Source organism: Danaus plexippus, chromosome 23 (assembly GCF_018135715.1).
Source record: "Danaus plexippus chromosome 23, MEX_DaPlex, whole genome shotgun sequence".
NCBI lineage: Eukaryota > Metazoa > Arthropoda > Insecta > Lepidoptera > Nymphalidae > Danaus > Danaus plexippus.
In genome coordinates this window covers 4,444,875-4,466,330 of record NC_083551.1, presented here as the reverse complement: position 1 = coordinate 4,466,330, position 21,456 = coordinate 4,444,875, and the positions used below count along the sequence as shown (strand labels likewise).

At 32.9% G+C, this 21,456-nt stretch overlaps 3 protein-coding genes across 4 annotated transcripts in view; 2 read left to right on the top strand and 1 right to left on the bottom strand.

Moving 5' to 3' along the window:
- The first annotated feature begins 293 nt into the window (after window positions 1-293).
- On the top strand, window positions 294-12,930 carry LOC116774735 (zinc transporter ZIP13 homolog). The gene is made up of 8 exons (XM_032667475.2): window positions 294-815; window positions 7,568-7,681; window positions 8,994-9,221; window positions 9,442-9,569; window positions 10,119-10,239; window positions 10,746-10,831; window positions 11,541-11,610; window positions 11,907-12,930. The coding sequence occupies exons 1-8, from the start codon at window positions 635-637 to the stop codon at window positions 12,080-12,082; spliced, it is 1,104 nt and encodes a 367-aa protein (XP_032523366.1). The 5' UTR covers window positions 294-634; the 3' UTR covers window positions 12,083-12,930.
- Window positions 12,931-13,036: 106 nt separating this feature from the next.
- On the bottom strand, window positions 13,037-18,044 carry LOC116774773 (E3 ubiquitin-protein transferase MAEA). Its single transcript, XM_061524045.1, has 9 exons — window positions 17,730-18,044; window positions 16,982-17,134; window positions 16,513-16,656; window positions 15,975-16,104; window positions 15,691-15,827; window positions 14,986-15,124; window positions 14,320-14,469; window positions 13,762-13,952; window positions 13,037-13,456 (listed from the first exon to the last, which is right to left on the bottom strand). Exons 1-9 carry the CDS (start codon window positions 17,766-17,768, stop codon window positions 13,358-13,360), a joined length of 1,182 nt encoding a protein of 393 aa, XP_061380029.1. The 5' UTR covers window positions 17,769-18,044; the 3' UTR covers window positions 13,037-13,357.
- Window positions 18,045-18,304: 260 nt separating this feature from the next.
- Window positions 18,305-21,456, top strand: part of LOC116774935 (C-terminal-binding protein) — a 50,591-nt gene continuing 47,439 nt past the window's right edge. For both annotated transcript variants that reach the window (XM_032667723.2, XM_032667722.2), the window contains exon 1: window positions 18,305-18,564. The gene's annotated coding sequence lies outside the window, so the exon portion shown is untranslated. The remainder of the gene's footprint in view (window positions 18,565-21,456) is intronic.

The window sequence follows — 21,456 nt, the reverse complement described above, 5'->3', positions numbered from 1 at the left end:
AACTATTCCACCGATATATTACTCGAGTGAGTTGAAATTGTATGGAAGTAAAGTATATATTTTAAGAGTAAATTATTAATATTATAAAAATATTATATTGACAAATGATTTTATAAATATAATTAAATATATAGAGAAATATTTACAATATGTAGTCTCACCATAGACAATCGATTTCATATAATCGCTTTATTTAAAGCATATCGTTCATGTCTAAATATTCGAATGATAATCGATTTCTCGGATGTCCCATGACAATTGACATTCGCTTTGAAACAAAATAAACAATGACGGAATTAACGTAATAACTTGGCATTTGCTAATGCTATTCGATTATTTGAACTGACACTGTATTAATGTATATTGTGTTGTCGTTGATTTTGATAGTTAATGTACTGCTTAAAAAAATAACTGAGTATTAAATGTTAAAATAATTTCGTCACTAGCGGAGATGTTTTAATGGTCTATCTGTGGAGATAACGGACGCACTCGATTTCAGTGTAGATTAGTACGTCTGCCGGAATCTTCACTTATAATGGAAAAACTTTATAAAGAAATATAGTGTGCTGCAGTCGAGACATATTTAGCGCCAAAAAATTTCTGGTGTATAATATTAAATTAAATATTTATTAAAATGGCGAGTGCGGAGAATTTAATGGCGGGATTTTTACCTGAATATTTTTATACTTTTGTGGAGGAATTAGACGAACATCCCTGGTTATTTTCGGCTCTCGCATCAGTTCTGGTCGGTTTGAGTGGAATCTTGCCTTTGCTAATCATACCCATCGATGAAACTGCCAACTTTAAAGACGGCGGTAAGTTTATTAAATATATTTTTTTATGCACTATATAAATAATTCATAGATTTTGTTGTGTTAAAATTCGTCGTGTGTACGGACAAAGACGATAAGTGACAACGACGTCTTTGTTTCCTCTTGATATAAATAAACTGTGATAATTGATGTACGACATAAGTAGGACGAAAGCTATGGAATCAAAAATAGTTTCACTATAAATGAAAAAGCAATAATTCGTAGAAATTTAAACGTTAGACTATATCAAGATATATATATATTTTACATCTTAAATATATGAAATGTTTTTACATAATACATTTATTAATTAAGTTTATATAACTATACTAGTCAATATATATATATATATATAATTCTATTATCAGTATATTTATTACTTTGGTTTATAATATAATTAGCCCACAATTGGAATCTTAATATATGTTATTTTATAACAATATTTTTTTTTGTATGATAACTGAATGTTCACTGTTTTGTCTATAAGCAGGCTACTTCCTCTGTGAACGGAACACTATACATCATGTGTTTTTTATTTGTAAACATGATAAAGATATCTTACAGGCGGTTCAAGTTAAGTTAAGGTATAGTTGATATAAGATAAAATAAAATTTTGGAAGCTTTGGTAACTACTAGTTATGTTTTACTGAACATAACTTATTTATTGTGTATATTAGATTTGATTTGATATTTTTCTTTTCATTATTACAGTAAAATATTTATATGTGCAAGTGTGAACTTACCTTAATTATCATTAAGTGGTATACTCAGTATATTTGTTTTCTAATTTTGGACTTTCAGTATATGTATATAAAAACTATTTTGAACTTTCAGTATATATGTCAAAAAAATATACTTTTTTATATAAAAAAAAAAGAAATAAGACTCGATTCCTCAACTGGGAAAAGTGAATGATTTATCTAACACTACATACTGGCTGCGGCTCTAGTAATATAAAAATATCTGAAGGTGTAATTTTACCATATTTTAAATAATATAACCAGTTAAATAAGGGTTATACAAAAAGGGGGAAATAAAATTCACACATATATAATAAATAAAACAGAACATAAAATTAATAATTGGATAATACTTCAGTATAGAGTTTGAAAGTCATTTCTATCATAAGTATGAAAAACATTCCGTTTGTATGGATTGCTTTAAAATTGCTTGTTTTATTGTGTTATGTATAAATAATCTAAAGACATCTTTCATTGTCTATATGTTTATATTTTCATTAACACCATAAAAACATAATTTTTAATATATTCTCGAGAAAATGTTATATGAAAATAGAATTTAAAAAAACAGATCATTGTCTGTGCTTTAAAGTTTAAAACTTTATTTTTAAGATTTTATAAAAAAAATGGACTCTTTTGTCTACGTCAAATTTTGGTCCGAATTATCAATTATTTTATTTATTAAAGTAATATTTTTATTAAATGCTGGTATTTTCGGCTAACTATCGCATGTTGCATTACAGCTGGTTTCAGAGTAGGGGTAAATAGGTGGTGTGAGGTGGAGTTAGATTCGTCTTGATTTAGATTATTTTGTAGGATTATACTCACTAGCTTCTTTAAGTATACAGCGACATTTATATGCTCGTAACTTTAGTTAATTAAATATTGCATAGTTTTAACACTCATTTATATCTGAGTTATAGTATTTGTTACGTATTCCGTAATTTAATACGTGGATTTAAATATCTAATTGGCTTTTCTTTCTACCGTTGATTTCCCACTGAGTGATACAATATCACAATAACAACAATTATGAAGGCCAGATATAATTGGATTTTTCTTTAAATTTTTAAAGTAATTTTGAGAATCGAAAAAGCTTCATGTTACGTCATAAACTTTTATTTTCAATTCTCTCGAGTTATCAATATAATGTTTAAAATGTATTATTTTATTTCTAAAGCTGTAAAGTATTTATCAATTGCTATCTATTTAAGATAAATTGAATGTTGAAATATATTACACAAGCCGCAATCTGTAACTAACGAAACGTGAATAGTATGCTTAGTACAAGTCTGCTCCGTGATACTACATACGAAGTGTCTCTCGTTTCCCGTTCAATGGACTGAATTAATACTATACTGTTAGAAGATTTATGACTGACAAACTGCTAACGCTCCGTATGTAGTGTGACGATCGAAATTATAGTAAACCTAGTACTAGTTGCATGAATTTAAAACTTCAAACTGTGTGTTTTTAGTTTTCGATGCGAACACATAGTAACGCTTCTATTATACGCCTTTTAAATATCCAATATCATATATCTATTTAAATCCAATAAGTCTTCTATCGTTCTGTTACGTCTCTCCGCAACGCCACTGAACTTATTTTCATGGAAATTTACAGTGATATAGTTTTTATTTTACTAAATTATTGGCTTTTCATTATTACGAGTCGTGTTCTCGAACGAGTCGCCGGTTAGTGACTGTTATTCTATACAAAAAAACATTCAGTATAGATTCATGATGTTACAATGAATATTCAAATGTTTATAATATTTTAAAAATTTAATATAAAACTATGAAACTCATCTCATCTCATCTCATCTCATCATGAACGCAGCATTAGAAATTCCATTTAATTTTATTGTTACTGTTTAAAGATGTCAGTTCGAGCTCCGAAACTGGTTTGTTACTTTTAACTTTATAAGATTTTAACAACAAATAATATATTATTCATGTTATACAAGGGCTAGAAAAATTCTTTATTAACATTAAAAACCTATATATATATATATATATATTGTTTATATTTTTATATAACACCCAAAAACTAGTTTAACGTGAGATCGCCTCTGTCATTCCGTTTCAAATGATTACGATTACAGACTTATCTTAAATACTATGCTTGAATACAGAAATAATAAGGGTGTGAAATTAATTTTTAATAGCTTCGTGAATTAATCTCGGTATAATATTGTCTTCACGAGTGCGGTTCTGTGGTGTGTCGAACCGTAGTGACTCGTTCCGTCTGCAGCGTCCAGCATCCTAACTTCAAATGAGATGATACCTCTCAATAATCTAACACCTGGGATCACCTCATGTCCGTGACCTTACTGCTAGAAAGATATCGTTGCCGGTAGACGACAAGCAACAAGACTAACTGACAGGCATTTTCATCTCGTCTGCCCGTGATCACTGTTGCTGCAAAGTAACCGAAACGTCAGAAAAATATTAGAATGTTATATGTATAATAAATCACGTAATATGCTCCGTAGGAGACCATTGTCGTAAATTCTATATACATACCTAGATAGTATTTTTCTCTTTATCGGACGTATATCGATCTCTTCCTAAATTTAAATTTCCATATTCCACAACATTTATCTCGAATGAGATTTTATCTTTTAAGATTGTCTGTTCTAAGAATCACGGACGTTGTATAAATCAGAGGTTAGACACAAAGGAAATCTTTTTTGTACATCACACAGCCTTGTTGGTTACTTTTATTTTATTACTTGACAGACTAACAGCTCGGACTGAGTTTTTTTGTATATAATTCGACAAGTTGTGGTAATAACTCTAATCTAATAGTCGTTATTTACGTTATTCGGAATTAAAATTCACTAGTATGCAAAAAACTTCAGACATATAACCATGTGACGTCACCAATGACTGATGACGTCACATGTAGTACATATTTGCGAGCATTTCTAAAGTCCTACACAGTGTAAAAGATCGGTTTACCTGGTGACGTCATTGTTATCATGTAAGCCTTAGAAAAAACACACAAGTGTTCATTTTTTTAGCACAGTACTTTTTAACATTTTAAAGACATGACCTCTTCAGCGTATAATTCTATTTTATAATTGATATCCCTTGCTTTTGTGATAATTATTTTGTTTTGATACAAACATTTAAGATCGTGTTACGCGACGGTGTCATAGTGGTAGTTAATTAAATAATAAGAGAATGACGGTGTAATCGCGGTCGCGCTGTAACTTCTAAGTAAAACTATTCATTCTCAATAGGCCTGCTTCAGCAGTTCCGTGTGAACAGTGAACAGAGTTTTTAAGTGTGATATGTCTTTAATGTCATGTCAATATTTGTTAGCCCTGCTTACAATACACTCGAACCAATTAATAGTAAATAGTTCAACAATTAAATTAATTTATTTAAATTCTGGTTGCATCGCGCTCGCCGATCGTCGGAATCACAATTATCAGAAGAATATCAATAGCTCTATTTTTTTAATAAGTTAATTTAATTTTTCTTTATATATTATTTGTTCGCTCGATCTCTTGCAACCCTCGTATAGTTATCGTGTCATGTTGAGAGGCTTCACATTTCGCGTCCAGTCAGATCCCCACCAATAGTGTTCTAGGAACATCTTAAATCCCATATATTTTTGTTCATAATAATCAATTTATTCCCAAGTATTTTCATACTCATAGATTTGTGCATTTTTGCTGTTAATAAACAAACTTAATGCAGTTTCTTATCAATGAGCTCAATAGTCAATGATCACATACTCCGAGTATGTCCTTCCGCTGTTACGGAACATGCCCAAACGAGATACAGCTACGATCATCATGTCAAATAACAGATACAAGAGGACATCGCGTCTAAATACCTTATCATATGTTATCAATACGTGAGAGGGAACACACCGTGATAAGAAGTAACCCCGCGACCTTGGACACCTGACTCATGACCGATAAAAACTGCTAGTCGAAACTCACGTTCTCACTTACTCTTCACTTACTCATGACTTACTCTTAATAAGTTAAAACATACGAAAGGTAACGCTAGTTGATATGTCGTCATTGGTCTTATGTAAGCAAGTGTGTCAGGTTGCGGAATATTACCAGGTTATCTTAATTTGGTAAGACTGGGCTTGAAGACGCTATGAGGTTGACGTGACCTTAGGTTACAGGTTAAATTAATTGATAACTATATAAACTATCAATTTAATAAAACTAAGCTTTTCGGATAATACGCGTTTATTATTATTTTATAATTTATATTTATTATATATATATGTATTTCAACTAAAATAATACTATTAATATTAAAAATTAAGTTCCGCTTTATTTCGTTCGTTCATATACGACTGTCATACAATAGAATATAGACTTATAAACATCCTCTTTCAAAGTCAGCTGAAAATCACAACCTCCGCTCGTTAAAGTCGGTCAATATGTGTCCCGTGATAACACTATAGCGATAAAAAAAATCAAATAATCGATAAAGCAATTATACAATCAATATATTTATGTTAGTGACACGATAAAAGCAATATTAGATAGCAGTAGCGATGTTTCCAATCTATCTATTATAATATTGATGTATAATAAATTAACTAATGTATATACAGGGGGGTCCGCTCACAATGACAACGAAGGGTACTATCTCGACGTTACGCAGAGCTATTATAAACTATTTTATATATATACGTATGTACCTAATTTAAAAGATTTCATGCACTGTTAAACAAAATAAAAATTTCACTTAATAAATATAATATAATGCATGGATGTAATATATAAAAAAAATAATAATAATGTTAGAAATGTGTAATTTTTGTTTGTGAAAATTGAATGTCGAATGTCCGACTTTTCTAATTCATTTGCAAGATAATAGATTAATTTGATTGTCCATTTTATTCAGCTTTCAAACAAACTGCAGCCTCATAATATTATTATATACACGATGCTATGTACGTACCTCGAACCAATATACATAATAATCTATAAATTATCGATTAATCGACAATCAATATCTCGATAACAATGAACAAGAAATCGATACAATCAATACCTGTATGTATATATTTTTATTCAATTCTTAATACTTGTATATTTTAAAATTATTTCCCATCACATAAACGTATGGATTGTAGACGAGTAATGTGAACACGTTTGATGGTGGTAGAGCCTAGCTGTGGTCTAGTTACTGCGGCTCGCACATGGGCTGGCTCTACCGGGGAAGTACCACTCTCTCACAGAAGATCGGCGTGAAGTAGTCTTATACAGCTGCGTTTCGTTCAATGAGTGGGAGAGCCGCTTGCCCTTTCCCTTTTCCCACCTATCCTCTCCGTCTGCCCTAAATAAGGGTGGCAACGCATCCGCGAAATCTTTATTACTACCTCCATTAGGTAGGCCGTCTGCTCGTTTGCCCCCTTTGACAATAAAAAAAAGTCTTAAGGTTTTTTACATTAAATAATTATTTAATCATCATAAATATAACAAACTCACACAGATGTTGGTTAAAGAGAGGTTATGAGTTTTAACACTACAAACACAAGACGTAAGACGCACTTTATTTAGGAATTGAGAAAGAAAACAGACATACTTGATACTGTTATTGTTCAATGTAATAAATTTTTATAAATAAGAAGATAATAAGTTATTTATTTACACTGGGCTATATATTTATCAGTGAATACTCTAGAGTATAATGTATACATATACATGTATAGTAATACAAATACAACATCTATTGATAAATGAGGCGTAATGCAATCTCTATATATAATACTTGTTTGAAACACAGCGAATATTTACTTATATATCCATTAACAAACAAATCTTTCTCTTAATACGAGTGCGTATTTAACTTGATACGTACAGTGAAAACGTTCCAATATTAGTCTCAAATACACTTAATTAAAAAAAAAACAATAAAATAACGCGTGGTTAGTCCGAAAATATTAGTTTGATTTGATTAAATTGTTTGGTTGCGATCTCTCTAACGCCCCCATGCTGGCGGTGGTCGTTTCAAGTTGTTATTCTTACAGCTGGCGCTGCGACTCTCCGTATCCTATTGAGCTTTGCTGTGGGCGGTCTGCTGGGAGACGTGTTCCTTCACCTGCTACCGGAGGCATGGCATCACGACATGATGAGCAGTAAAGGTACTGGTTTGCTACATAAAAATCGCTTTTATTATATATTAATGTAAAGTCATTTTAATTATGTGTCTTGTGTACGTCTGTTTGTCTATTCCCGTTCATCGCTGCAACTAAATTTATTAAAATTTGTTATACATATTTGTGTCGAGGTTCAAGTTCATACAAGTCCTTAACTTACACTAAACCGGGAAATATCATATGATTTTTATAATCGAATCATTTGTTTCAGAGATAAATATATACAAACATATATAAAACCTTAATCGGACACGTTTCTATACATATGTGAATTCTATTTAAGTGTGACGTAATACAAATATATTATACCGAATCTATATAAATAAATTAGTATAAATTAAAAAAAAATTACATATTCTTCTGTATATTTGTAAATGTCCTTAAAAATTAATTCAGCGTTCGTCAATGTCATTAACAGCACCAATAACTTCACTAACGCTTTGACATAATAAATAGTACACAGACCTATAAATATAACAGAGAGGACATCGCCTCACTAATCACGTACCGGCTGAGATAATAAACGTTATTTATTACAATAACATGATCCATATTCCATTATATTATGATGCATAAAGAAAAATTTTATTCTCGATAATTATAAAAGTCTGTGACTTCTATAATTTTTATCGACACGTTTTTGGCACGTTGAGGTTTTGTGTTCCAAACGATGTGTTAAATACAGAGGAAATTAATCATTAACTTATGATAATAGAGTTGATATTTGATTGTTTTGTGTGGAGGTTATGTGTTCCGAGCGATTATAAACTACGCGTGTTTACATGTTAGAGATCACTGTTTAGTATGAGGAAATGTAATTGCGAAGTTAGAAAAAAATGGTTTTGGAACTTTTTTTTTTTTCATAAAATCTATTGGTTTATTCTCTAAAGAGTTTTTATTGCAGAAATTCCTATTGAAGTCTACTTACTACTAATACTTTTTTCTCATAAGAATGGCTCATTAAAATTTATGACTGATAGTAATAGATCGCAGGCAAATATTATCGTGTGATTGCTTTAATTATATTAAGCTAATTATATATATATATATATATTAATTTATTAATTTACATGTATTTATATTTATTAATTTACATGTAAATATAAAGTAACCAAAACATTGATCTTTGCTGAAGGACCTTATACTATTCTCTGCGTCATCAAAAAAAAAAAACCTTATACTATATATCCTAAGAAAGTTGAATTTATTTATAGAGAAATTTTTTTTTGTTTCATCAAAACCCGCTACACCATTACAATCGCTCGGTGGGTTATTACGTCAGTAATTCTAATTCCAGGGGGTGAGGTGTCAATGAAGTGTGGGATATGGGTTCTGGTGGGAATGCTGGTGTTCGTGATAGTCGAGAAGCTGTTTGCCAGCTCGGAGGAGGAGGATCCCAAGGTCGAGGCCGTGGAGATAGAAGACATCGAGATCCTGTTACGAGCGCAGAAGAGACACACGGAAAACGGGTCGTTGACCGACAAACAGATGATGGAGACCTGTGTCTTCAATAATAATACAAAAGGTTGGTTATAAGGGGCCCAATACAGAGGATAAGGCTGCACACACACTGGAATATATTGGAAGAGGGACAATATCAACACGATATGTGTATCAGCTCTTAGATTTCAAAAAATATTTCAATGCAATTTCATACTATTAGAGCAAAAAAAATATTATTGTCTTAATAATGTTGGAATCTTTATCATTTCAATATATATATATCCTCTGTTATATATTTGCAGGTGATGCAGTGTGCTGCAGCGCTGTATCCACCTGCGGGTACAAGGGCTCCAGGTGGATGGGCAGGTGTCTGCTCAGGGAGGCTCGGGAGAAGAGTTTGATGAACAAACAGAAGAACGACAAAAAAGATGTAATGTATAACACACACACACATACACATATATATATATATATATCCATTAGTGACTGATGACGTGCAGCCGAAACTACTGATCGTAGACAGATTTTGTATGTGTGTTGGTCTTGATCATAGATTACCACTAAGAAAAGATTTTTGCAATTCCCCCCTCCCTACTAGCCAATTGAGAAAAGAGGGGGAAAAGTGTTTTTTTAAATTTCTTAATAGATCGATTTAAAACTTTGTATGTGGGTTTATTAAGTATATAAATGTCAGATTTCCGTTCATTTTTCTTCAATAAGATAATAACATTATGACATTTAAAGCTGTGACCACGAGGTTTTAATTAAAATGAACAAATATAAAGGGTAAATTAAGGGACAAAATAATGAGCTGTGACCGCCAGCACCAGGACAGAAGCTGCTTACAGAGAGATGTCATTAAAATATTCTTAAAACTTTGCTATCACAGTATGAACACTTGCAGTTCTTGAGCTTTGTATATATATTTGAGAAGTTCCTTACTATATAGCTGTATGGTACGTGTGTTGTTTGCCTCCAGGTGGCGGGTTACCTGAACCTGATGGCCAACTCCATAGACAACTTCACCCACGGCCTGGCGGTGGGCGGTTCCTTCCTCGTGGGCTTCAGAGTGGGGCTGCTCACTACATTCGCTATACTCGGTTAGCTGACCTCCTCTGAAACTATCCAACAGATCTTGATTTAACTTTGCAGTAACGTAGCTAAGACATCAGAATAGGACACGGGGTAGCATTCATCACGGGAACTCCGTGTAGTTTTTACAGCAGTACTCCACGGCAGGTCCTTCTGTGTGACAGTTGTTACTCCACCTCCTATTTCCTTCCTGCATGTGTATCTATGAGCGAGTTCAGGGCCCGCGGGCGAAGTCGCGACCAATAACTAGTATAGAAGAAAATATTTATAATACTAACAATTTATAGTTAGATACCAGCTGCTGTGGTGTGGCTATGGTGTGGTGCAGGCAGCGCTCCGAGTCCAGCTGTCATTATGTCTTGTATTTTAATTCAACTATTCATAGCTGATTTAATATCAACATAACAAAAAAATATAACAATTTTAAATAAAATATTTTTCTATGCTATGTATAATATAAAAAACATGCAAAGTTACTTATAATATATATATATATGATTCCTATACGTTTCAGTCCATGAAATCCCTCACGAGGTCGGTGACTTCGCGATCCTCCTCAAGAGCGGCTTCTCCAGGTGGGAGGCGGCGAAAGCTCAGATCGTTAGTACAGCTGATGTATACACGCGGTCCCGGAGACAGCGCGCTGGACCGACCAGGCGTTTGCTCGCTTTTAAAATGAAAATAACCATACTAATATTATAAATGCGAAAGTAACTCTGTCTGTCTATTTGTGACTCAATGACGCCTAAACTACTGAAACAATTTGCACGAAATTTGGTATGGAGATATTTTTTATACCTAAGAAAGGACATACGCTACTTTTTAGCCCGGGAAAATGATGCATCCCATGGGAACATTCAGGCGGGCCGATCACTTTTACGCCTAAACTGCTGAACAGATTTAAATGAAATTTGGTAACGAGATACTTTGAGACTCAAGAAAGGACATGAGTTACTTTTGACCGTGAGAAAACAACGCATTCCCATGGGAAGAATTACTTTCTGGCCAAGGAAGGAAAAACAAAAAAAAATCGTATATAAAAATGTATTGCAGTAACCTATCTTCTTCTTAAAATGTATTAACCTAACCTAACCTATGACAGTCACACTTAGTATGGCCTCATCCCATCTCGGCACAATTCAAAAAAGTACAGCTTAGGTTTTTTCATACTACTATACAAAAAAAAACTATCCAATGTGGACGAAGTCGCGGGTAAAATCTAGTTTATATATAATGAAAAATAATACAAATAATTTTTTATTATTATTTTATACTTTTTAATATACGAGTGATTTTTTTTATTTTTAAGGCGACGGCTGCGGCCGGGCTTTTGGGGGCTATGACGGCGGTCGTGTTCAGCGGAGCTAGCAACGCTATCGGTAATATATATATATATATATACATATATATATTCTCCAAGATTATTTCTCTCGTTATTTTATTCTGTAAGGTGACCACGACCACAATGTGTCCTATATAGTGTATACAAGAGGTGTATGAACGGTTAATTAAATCGGAAACTTTTATAGTCTGTTACATTTGAATGAGTACATCTGTTGTCATTTTCCCGCCGGAATTGACACTAGGAAGTGATCCAATCCACGTTACAGTACAATTTAATGAGAACCAGAATGGATTCCGTAGTTTTCTTAACGAACGTTCTCGTGTCTCCCAGAGGCCCGCACGTCATGGATCGCTCCGTTCACGGCGGGCGGGTTCCTGCACATCGCGTTGGTGACGGTGCTGCCCGAGCTGCTGCGGGAGCACGACCGCCTCGAGTCCGCCAAGCACCTGGCCGCCTTACTGGCGGGCCTGGCGCTCATGGCCGCACTCAACCATTACTGCGGATGAACGACACTCACTCACTCACTCACTCACTCATACATACACAGACATTCATTGAATCAAACGTCAGGTCGAGATGCATTCGATCATTCAGATATACAATCACCTTCATAGTAATCTTAGTGTCGTTCATTCATTCATTCCTACAATGAATATAAAGCGCCTCGTGTCCGAGGACCAAGTATTATATGTCCAAGCTTAGGTTAAGTTCATGTAAACAATACTCAGGCAACTGTCGCTGCTCAGCACACAGCACGCAGCACAGCACGCTGGTTACGTTGCCTTAAACGTATCCAGAATAACAAGTGTATGAGCACCTCACTAGCTCCTCGGTTCATTTCGTTTCAGAGCACATCCGAATGCTTTGTACAACCACTGCGTTAGTTTAAAACAGAAAGTTATAAGTTAAATGTACGATAATTATTGTAATTATTATAATTTACCTTCGTTTAGTCAATCCAGTAGTCAGATAACGCGAGAGATTAAGTTAAAATGTTTATTTTAGTTTTAAATGAGAATACAAACATTTGTAAATAGTCCGAAGCCGCTGGTTTGTGATACCGTCTGTCAGCTGTGGCGAGCTCTGTAAATATATGGTACGAAGTCCGAAGGCACAAGTGGCAGTTGGTGAAGCATTTATACCGTACAAGTGATGTCGTGCGCGGATGTTACTTTGATAATCCTGAGATGTGTGATACTAACGGCCATATAAAAGTATTTTATTCTGTAATAATATTTTATGAGAAATGTTAAAAATAATAAAATGTACATAAAAAATATATCGTTTCACTTGATTCAGGCGATAATAGTTTACAAGCGGACGAGCAACCGATCTAAGGCAATATATGAAAGCTTATTTGTATTGTAAAATAGATTTTTGATTCTAACACATGAATATTTAAAATTGTTATATATATATATATATATATATATATATATATATACGAATAAAACACAATGTAATTAATAATGTTTAATTCGTAGATGAAAAACTTATATAAACGTTTACAAGCAAAACTTATCTTTCCGATGTTTAAGATGGACTCATCGGGATAAAAAATCTGAGGGTACATTAAAAAAACTAGTGTAATGCTGCACGCGAGATTCACTATGAAAACACAAGAGAGGTGACCTCCGCGGGCGGGAGACGTAGCAAACGGATTAATTTAATTAACCTTATAAAGTATTACTTCCATTTTCCACAGCCTTAAATTTAAAACGATCGAATGATACAAATAATAAGGGAGAATACACACGTTATAATACAAAGTTAGGGTGGGTCTACATGACGTATACTTTCTCGACGCGCTTCATACAGAACACTTCCTTTGTTTTCGGACAGATAATGGATCCGTGCTCCTTCATCATTTCCTTCAAGGCCTGAAAAATTAATTAATTTGTCATTTAATGAAATACATTACATTGTTTACATTTAAAATAATTATAATGAAGTTTTTCAAGATTCCTGTGATAGGAGTCACAAAGGGTAATTATGAAATATACGACTACGATAACTAGTAATTTGGCTCAGTAAAAAGATTACGACAACTGTAACTAAAAACTTGGCCAAATGATTACGACTACTGTAACTAGGAACTTGGCCAGATAAAATGATTGTGACTACTGTAACTAGGAACTTGACTAAACTGATAACTGACAAACAACAAGTTAATTGTTCGAGTCACCTTCTCTCCATAGACCTGTCCGTTAGGCAGCACCATGGGCTGGTTGTGTTCGTTGAGCGGCAGGCGGGACAGGCGGCACACCAGCCGGGAGTGGGACACGTGCGCGTGCGGCAGCGTGCGGGCCAGCGCGTTCAGCGGCGCCGCGCACGCCGGGCACGTCGACACCTTAGTGCTGTCCTTGTAACACTGAGTGGGGGCGGTTAAGGAGACACTTGACGTGTTATCGAAATACACTCGTATCATTCAATATTGGTTCATAGTTGCTCGCGAGCCTGTGTGCGTGTGTGCTAGTGTCTGACAACCACCTAGTTCGCGTTGTTTCCGATATTGGGATCACAATAATATTTGTAGCTACTTAATAGCCATGCTCACCGGCCGTCAGCGCCATCTGTCGTCTGTGACACGTGACTACAGGTTACATATTAAGTATTATGATAACATGACCATGATACCATTAAAAAATTTTAATATCTTGTGGTTTAATGAGCAGGACAATACACATGTGTATATATGGATGTGTGTGTGTGTGTGCGTGTGTAATTTCATTCAAAGGATATGGCGTATTGAGAGCGGCCAGGCCGAGCTGCAGCGCCACGGGCAGGGCGGGCAGGCGCGCGGGGTGCAGCAGACGGGCGTGTTCCCAGCGGAACTGAGCCACCAGGGCGTCCCAGCGCCAGGAACCCAGCAGGGACTGATAGGGCTCCACCTCTACGTCAATGTGACAGAGGTAGTCATTACTGATCTTTTATTTTATGCCTCAATCCTAAGCCTGGTATTTCGACCACACTATAGTTGACCTCTCTGCAGAGTCATCAATTTCATAATACCTATATGTATTGAGGTGGCCAGACTGCTGGTTGGTCTACGGTGCAGAGTTTCTATAATGTTTCTGTACTAAATAGATTACAATAATAACAAATGATTATTTATCTAACGGCAGATATGATGTGATATTTTTAATTTCTTTGTTACTTCCATTATTTGATACAAAATATTATCTTCATTTACATTAAAAACCTAACATTCCTAGACTAAAACAAGGAACGAGTCAAATAAATTTAAATTTTAAATTACTTTTATGTGTTTCGACAAAAAAACTAGAAAGTCATAAGTAAGTTGTTTGAAATCAATTAATATCTTACCATAGTGTTTGTATATTATTTTTTTATTAAGTAATATTAATAGATGAAATAAATTAATGTCTGTCTATTGATGAGTTATCACCTGTGTCCTTGGGGAAGGCCAGCATCCCCATACAGTGCTGTATATCCTCAAGCTGACCTTCCTCGAAGGTCGAGAAGTGTTTCTTGGCGTACCTGACGGCCTCCAGGCGCCTGTCCTCGCGGACCAGCTCTATGAACTCCTGGAAACATGGCAGGATAATACTTAATGTAACCGATACATACTATCATAAATATTACATGAAGCGAACACTCTTCATATATAAAAAATTAAAAAATCTTAATTAATTTCAAATGAGAAGATTCTAAAAATCTAATAAATATATTTATATATGTTTTCTATTAAATAGGTATAAAAAAGACAAAACCAACAAAAAAATATTTCTTTTTCTAAGATTACATACAACATTAAGACAAGACAATGTGACCCAGTAGTTCAACAAAACTATTTCTATAGAAGCCTCTACAATCTGCCTACTGTGTTTATATTGAGCGGCAACATTGAACAGCAAGTGTAGTTATTAAAGAGCAAATAACAAAAATTACTATACAATTATGAGGAAAACATAATATAATTGTCTATATGAATTATCACCATCCCAGCTCCTCTCTCTATCTAACCAAATCTGAAACGAACCTTCTAGGCCTGCTTCAACGCACGTGTCAGGAATGAACTGACGTTAGTCCGGGACAGGCCCAAGTGTTTTAGTAGGCTGTAGGGAGGTTTAGCTGTATATGACGTCATCACCTGTATCCGTATCTTGAACTCCATGGTGGAGTTGAGTTTCCTCAGCTTGGACCTGTTGTCGGCACACCACTGGAGACAGCGAGCGGTTCGCCGGAGGGACAACTCGTACTCTACTTCGGATGCTGCCGCGTAGATATCTGGCAAACATACAGACAATGTCTTACTAGAAAGAAATACATTAATAAAACATATATATTCTGTATTGGAGACACAGAGTATAATTAATAATAACAAGTCCAAAATTTATTCTAGCATGAAGACACAGAGTATAAATATTTGCTTACCAACGTTAGTGAGATCTCTAAGCTCGCGAGCATCAGCCAGCTTGTTGGCAGACTCATAGTAGCCATTACGGAGGAAATAATCAACCAACATTCTGTCCAAACGGACCTTACGCCATTGATTGATCTGAGTCTGAAAAAATATATAATGACAAATAAACACATTAATATTATTAATTAATAAAATATGCCACAGACAATATTAAGTTATAAATTATTGTATATTTAGTCCAAAAGCTTGTTCTAATTTTATATGGCAATATTAGTTACAAATTTGTACTCAAAATCGGTGTTAATTGTAATTTTGTTAATGGATAGCAAAACTGAAAAGAGCTTCAATAAAAATTAAGAAAATGACAAATAAATTCCGTTGCAAAATTATTTTCAATAGCGGAATAGAAAAAAAAAACAAAACAGTTATATTCAAATCAAGTCTAAACTCTCAAATGAGAGTTTGATTTATATTAGAAATAATCTAAACATATGTACAATTGAAAAATAACTGTAATACAATGTGAAAAAGCTTCAAAATGCAGTACACCTTAGCCTGTGGGGCACTTGTGTCTGAAAGTGATTCGGCCTGTTCTTTGAGATGTTCCAACCTCTTCTTACATACAAACGCAGCCTGCACCTCCTCAGTTATAGCCTCGGATGCTTTACGTTTCATTGTTGTTAATTTTTCTACCTGAAATTATTATTTACTACATCAACTTGCTTATACACATATAACTTGAAAATTGTGCAAATAGTGTTGCCATTTGTAAATAATTAAATATCAACAACAACATATGAAAAACACTAAGAGATTTTTGGGTGAATTTAATAAGTGGTAACTTCAATTATCTTAATCTCATTATGAAGTTCATATATTTGAGAAGTATTTTGTTTGCAAGTTTCCATATTGTATGTTTCTCAACTAACTAATAATAGCCATTAATTTCCAAAAAGTTAAATAACCATTTTACTTCTCATCAGTGAGTTTTGTTTGTTGTAATAGCAATATGTTTTACCATTCCACCTAATAGTGAATCAATTTCACCGACTGTCGCCCCCTTCTTAGTTGTTGCGTCCAAGTCACTAACCGATGTAGCAACCTGACGAGCCTCTACATCCAATACACGCTGAGCATTACGATACCGTTTGTTGAATATCTCATAGGGCACCTGAAATTAATTATATCATAACAATATTCAATAAAATTAACCCTGTCACTAAAACAATTGTATTTGAATTGTTTTCATATATCTATACCACTTAAAAGACACCATTTTAATTATAATGTTGAGAATTTTTATTAAAGCAAAAAAAAATATCTGTAACATTATACAAATTAAGTGCATATATTAAGTTGTATAATATAAGAGTGACACTTAAAAGTACTGCAAAGATATTGTGTTAAAATCAGTTGCTTATTGCTATAGAATCAAATAAATATAGCAAGGTTCCTGCATAAAGGTTTTTGAGGCCTAATAAAATAAAATACGGTCTATTGACGGCCTTAATAAATTTTGATGCATCACAGTTTTCAGTAGTCTTTGAACACAGTATTAAACCATATGGATTATTAAATTAAAAAGATCTCAAAAAACGATTACCGAATGTAGAATAATGTGTTATCATACTGTTGGGTATTTTTACTTTAATTAATATTACTAATAATATCTTAACTAACATAGCTAAATTCTACGTCATGAATATATTTATTAATAAGCACCTCTTAAATTAATATATTAACGGATTTTATAAAAAAAATGTTACCTTCAATGTAGCGTGTTCTAACGACTTTATTTCGTTCATAATGACCGCAAAGACTTCTTTTTAATGTGGGTATACGCCTCTAATTATGGACACCAAACAACGAAAACAAAACTCAGCTGATTTGATTGTTGACTACTAGATCACATATCCAACATTAACGATATTATGAAACTTTGTTAGGACTTGCTGGATATTAAAATGAGTTTATTTTTCCAAGCCTTATTTAATAATTAATAATATTTATAAAAAGATAAACTCGAATTCCTCATAAATATTATGTGATAATTGTCTAAATGAATACGTGTGATTGAAATTCACTTCGGTAATCTGTGAAATAAATAGTCTGTGTAAATTATAATGGCATATGAAAGAGTATAGAATATTACGCAAAAATAATATATAGTTGTAATTTTATTCAAGTTTATTAATTTAGTTTAAAGATTTAATAGCGTTATTAAACTATTAAAATAAAAAAGAATTGTTAAAGATACATATTTTTAGTTTCACAAGTTTCATCTTTTGTCTGTCCATAGAGCAATGAAAGTAAAGCTGTCTATGACTTTGTCGGCGCGTCACCGCGTCACTTTCATTACGCGAATCCGCCATTTTGTACGTAGCTGGCGGTGATTCAGGGTTCGCTTTCCCGGCTAAGTGTTTATTGCGTGAAAAAACTGGAAAACTTCGTTAAAAAGACTTTCAAACCCAATTATTAATTAGATAGACGTATAAGTGACATAATTTAGCTCCTGTATCAAGTGCTTTCGTGATTTGTGAGTGCCCTGTAATTGGAGCGCGTGGCTGGTTATTCTTTGTTGTTGGATTCGGCATAAAATAGGTAAGTTTTTATACATTTGTTAAGCTAAATATTATATGTGAAAGAGTTCTGTTTATAACGCAATTGAGATACAACATCAACATAGAGCTATCGTAGCTTGCCAGATTTCGCTAGCGTGATCGCGGTGGCTGTAGTTGATGTCGCATCGAGTAGACTTGAGGTCCCCGGCTTCGGTACGTTGGCCGACGCTTAGCCGCGTCACGAATTCGCGGTCGCTAAGTCGCGAGAACCATTTCTAGAAACTACCGAGTTGTTGCAAAGTGCATACTCATGTCCACGCGGTTTTCCTGATTGATGTTGGGACGTTGACCTACTTATATTAGAAAGTTTGTGCATTTCAAATGTTCGTAAAACTATTGCGCTTATTATCTTATATATTATAGTTGGATTCGTTTTATATGTTCTCTCGCGGCCCACTTTGACTTTAGAAAATATTATTTATCGTTAAATTAAACTTTAAATTTGAGTGTTATATTCTCATGTATTTAATAAGAATGAATAGTTAGCGTGTTACTTGACATTCCAAAAAGTCATTTACGATCTGCATAATATCAAAATATAATTTATATTCGCATAATTTTCGAGCGTTAAAGTATTACCAAGTGTTTAACGTCTCGAGCATTCAAATGAAAAATTTCAATTTAATGCACACATTAAAGTTATCTGCTCATAACAAGGCATAAATTATATATGTGAAATCCCTATCTCTGCATTTTTATTGTGTTCCAAGGAAACCTGCTTGAGTCACAGGTGATTGAGTTACGTTTTATATGTAAATTAATTCACATCAACCAACAACATGCATGTACATGTTTTGTATTGTTACATAAGTTAAATTATATAAATAATTGGGATGTGACCAGTAAGACTTTATACCATGATTAACTGAAACAAAATTCTTATCAGTGCTGAATGATATTGTTAAAATAATTAAATCGATAATTCAAGTAAAATGACACCAATTATTAATATAAATAAAAAGATAAACTGATGCCTCTCCTTAAAAGTCTTAAGTTAAACAAATAATTTACTTCTTAACTGATAAGAAAAACATTTTTTTCACCTTATTATGTTAACTAAAAAGCGTGTGTTCATGAAATGCATATTTAATTAGTTCCCTGTTATTCCACACCAAACATTGTTTCACATGTTGTATGGAAAAGTTAAATTAGTGACTCACTCCCCGCTAACTTTGAATGGATTTAATTTCAAACTTGTGCCTTTCATTATTTACCTATTTGGATTTTGTCTTGGCTTTTCTTTTTAAGTTTTGTTGAAAAGAAAAAAGTTGACTCTCAATAATATCTTTATTGAAGTTGGGCTTGGCTCTGAAACAATGCTATTATGTTCATACAACAAATGAAAGTTTTGCCTTTAGAAGATTTGAAACGGGATTTTATTGTATCAAATTTAATTTTTCTTTTTAATGAAACAAAAATGTTTTTTTTCTTTCTTATTGTATTAATGTACGGTACATTTGCTTTATGTAGATTTTAATGAATAATGCCTGTGTTTGTTATTTTAATGAACATGTGATGCAGCTATATAATTTTAAATATATATTTTTTTGTATTAAAAGAATCATTGCAAGACATTATTCATGTCCTTTAACATAATTTCCTGCTATGAGTACAAGTGAGCACATTACTCTATGTAGGTACTCAATATCTTTATATCTTTTATTAATTCATATATATTTGACACATCAACCTTGATATAACCAGGACCTGCTATATTAGTTGTCTTATCTGATAATCATTAATAAGTTATGATAATAAATTTATTTATATCATTATAATAAATATGTATCTTTAATTACTATATATTTGTTGAAAATAACATATATTAAATCATACAATAAGCTCTCATTGAAGTTGAGACTTGTCATGAACAAAGAGAGTATATATATATATATATAAATATTTACATATATATATATATATATCACGTGATGGATACAAGTCGCAATGCGTCGTATAGTTTACATTGTATTACAGTAGCTATGTTGTTAAAGGTATGTAGAATTATTTATATTTAGAAAATCACATTCACTATACTATGTTACATGTTAGTATAACTCATTATTCCATAATAATTATGTAAAATATGTATACAAAAAAAATACGTATTATAATATTGTCAAAACACATTTGTTGCTTAAATTATTCCATCAATAGGTGTAACGTAATTTATTACTTAATCTGTTGTAATGGCTTAAATATTAATAAACGATTTCTTTATTTGGTTTTATATATATATGTGTGTGATTTATCTGAATGTCATGAAAAATTCCATTGGTTGGTTCAGGTGTGAAATTGTTACAAAAACTCATACATGTATCTCATGTTTACAAGCGTTCATATTCGTTACAAATTCAATAAACTCTTTATAAAAGTATATATAAAAGTTTGTCTGCGGTGTTTCGATCCCAATTACACTCGCGTAGGTATTTGCCATTCTAATAAAATACGTTTACCATATTTAATCTTATTCTAGTATTGATTCAATCTATAACAATATAATTTTAATTTTAAATTAGTCGATACAATTAATACCATCAACCTGATAGGTAGCAAAATTTAATATAAAAATCTTTTAAACGGCCATGAACTATGACCGCAGCACCACGCTATACGTTCCGCCGGCAGATGATAAATAATAATTTATAAGTCTCTAAAATATATATATGATATGTATGTAATATAAAATTAAATTCAAATATTATGAACTAAGACCTGTGTTACTAGAATAAATGTGTTTTTTTTTTATTTAGCATATCCTGCAGAGGTTTACCGTTTGAAAAAAAATATTTAAAAAAGTATTACTTGTTATGTTAGAAGGATGTATTCTTGGAACAGTAATAATATTAATATCATTGAATTTCCAAGCATC

What these genes read in the sequence shown, in the direction of transcription:
- LOC116774735 (XM_032667475.2), top strand. Translation starts at nt 635, where the DNA reads ATGGCGAGTGCGGAGAATTTAATGGCGGGATTTTTACCTGAATATTTT. An exon ending in AGGCGGCGAAAGCTCAGATC is followed by an intron (nt 10,832 to 11,540) that starts GTTAGTACAGCT and finishes TTTATTTTTAAG; the next exon opens with GCGACGGCTGCGGCCGGGCT. An exon ending in CGGAGCTAGCAACGCTATCG is followed by an intron (nt 11,611 to 11,906) that starts GTAATATATATA and finishes CGTGTCTCCCAG; the next exon opens with AGGCCCGCACGTCATGGATC.
- LOC116774773 (XM_061524045.1), bottom strand. Translation starts at nt 17,768, where the DNA reads ATGAACGAAATAAAGTCGTTAGAACACGCTACATTGAAG. An exon ending in ATTCACTATTAGGTGGAATG is followed by an intron (nt 16,657 to 16,981) that starts GTAAAACATATT and finishes TAATAATTTCAG; the next exon opens with GTAGAAAAATTAACAACAAT. An exon ending in CAAGTGCCCCACAGGCTAAG is followed by an intron (nt 16,105 to 16,512) that starts GTGTACTGCATT and finishes ATATTTTTTCAG; the next exon opens with ACTCAGATCAATCAATGGCG.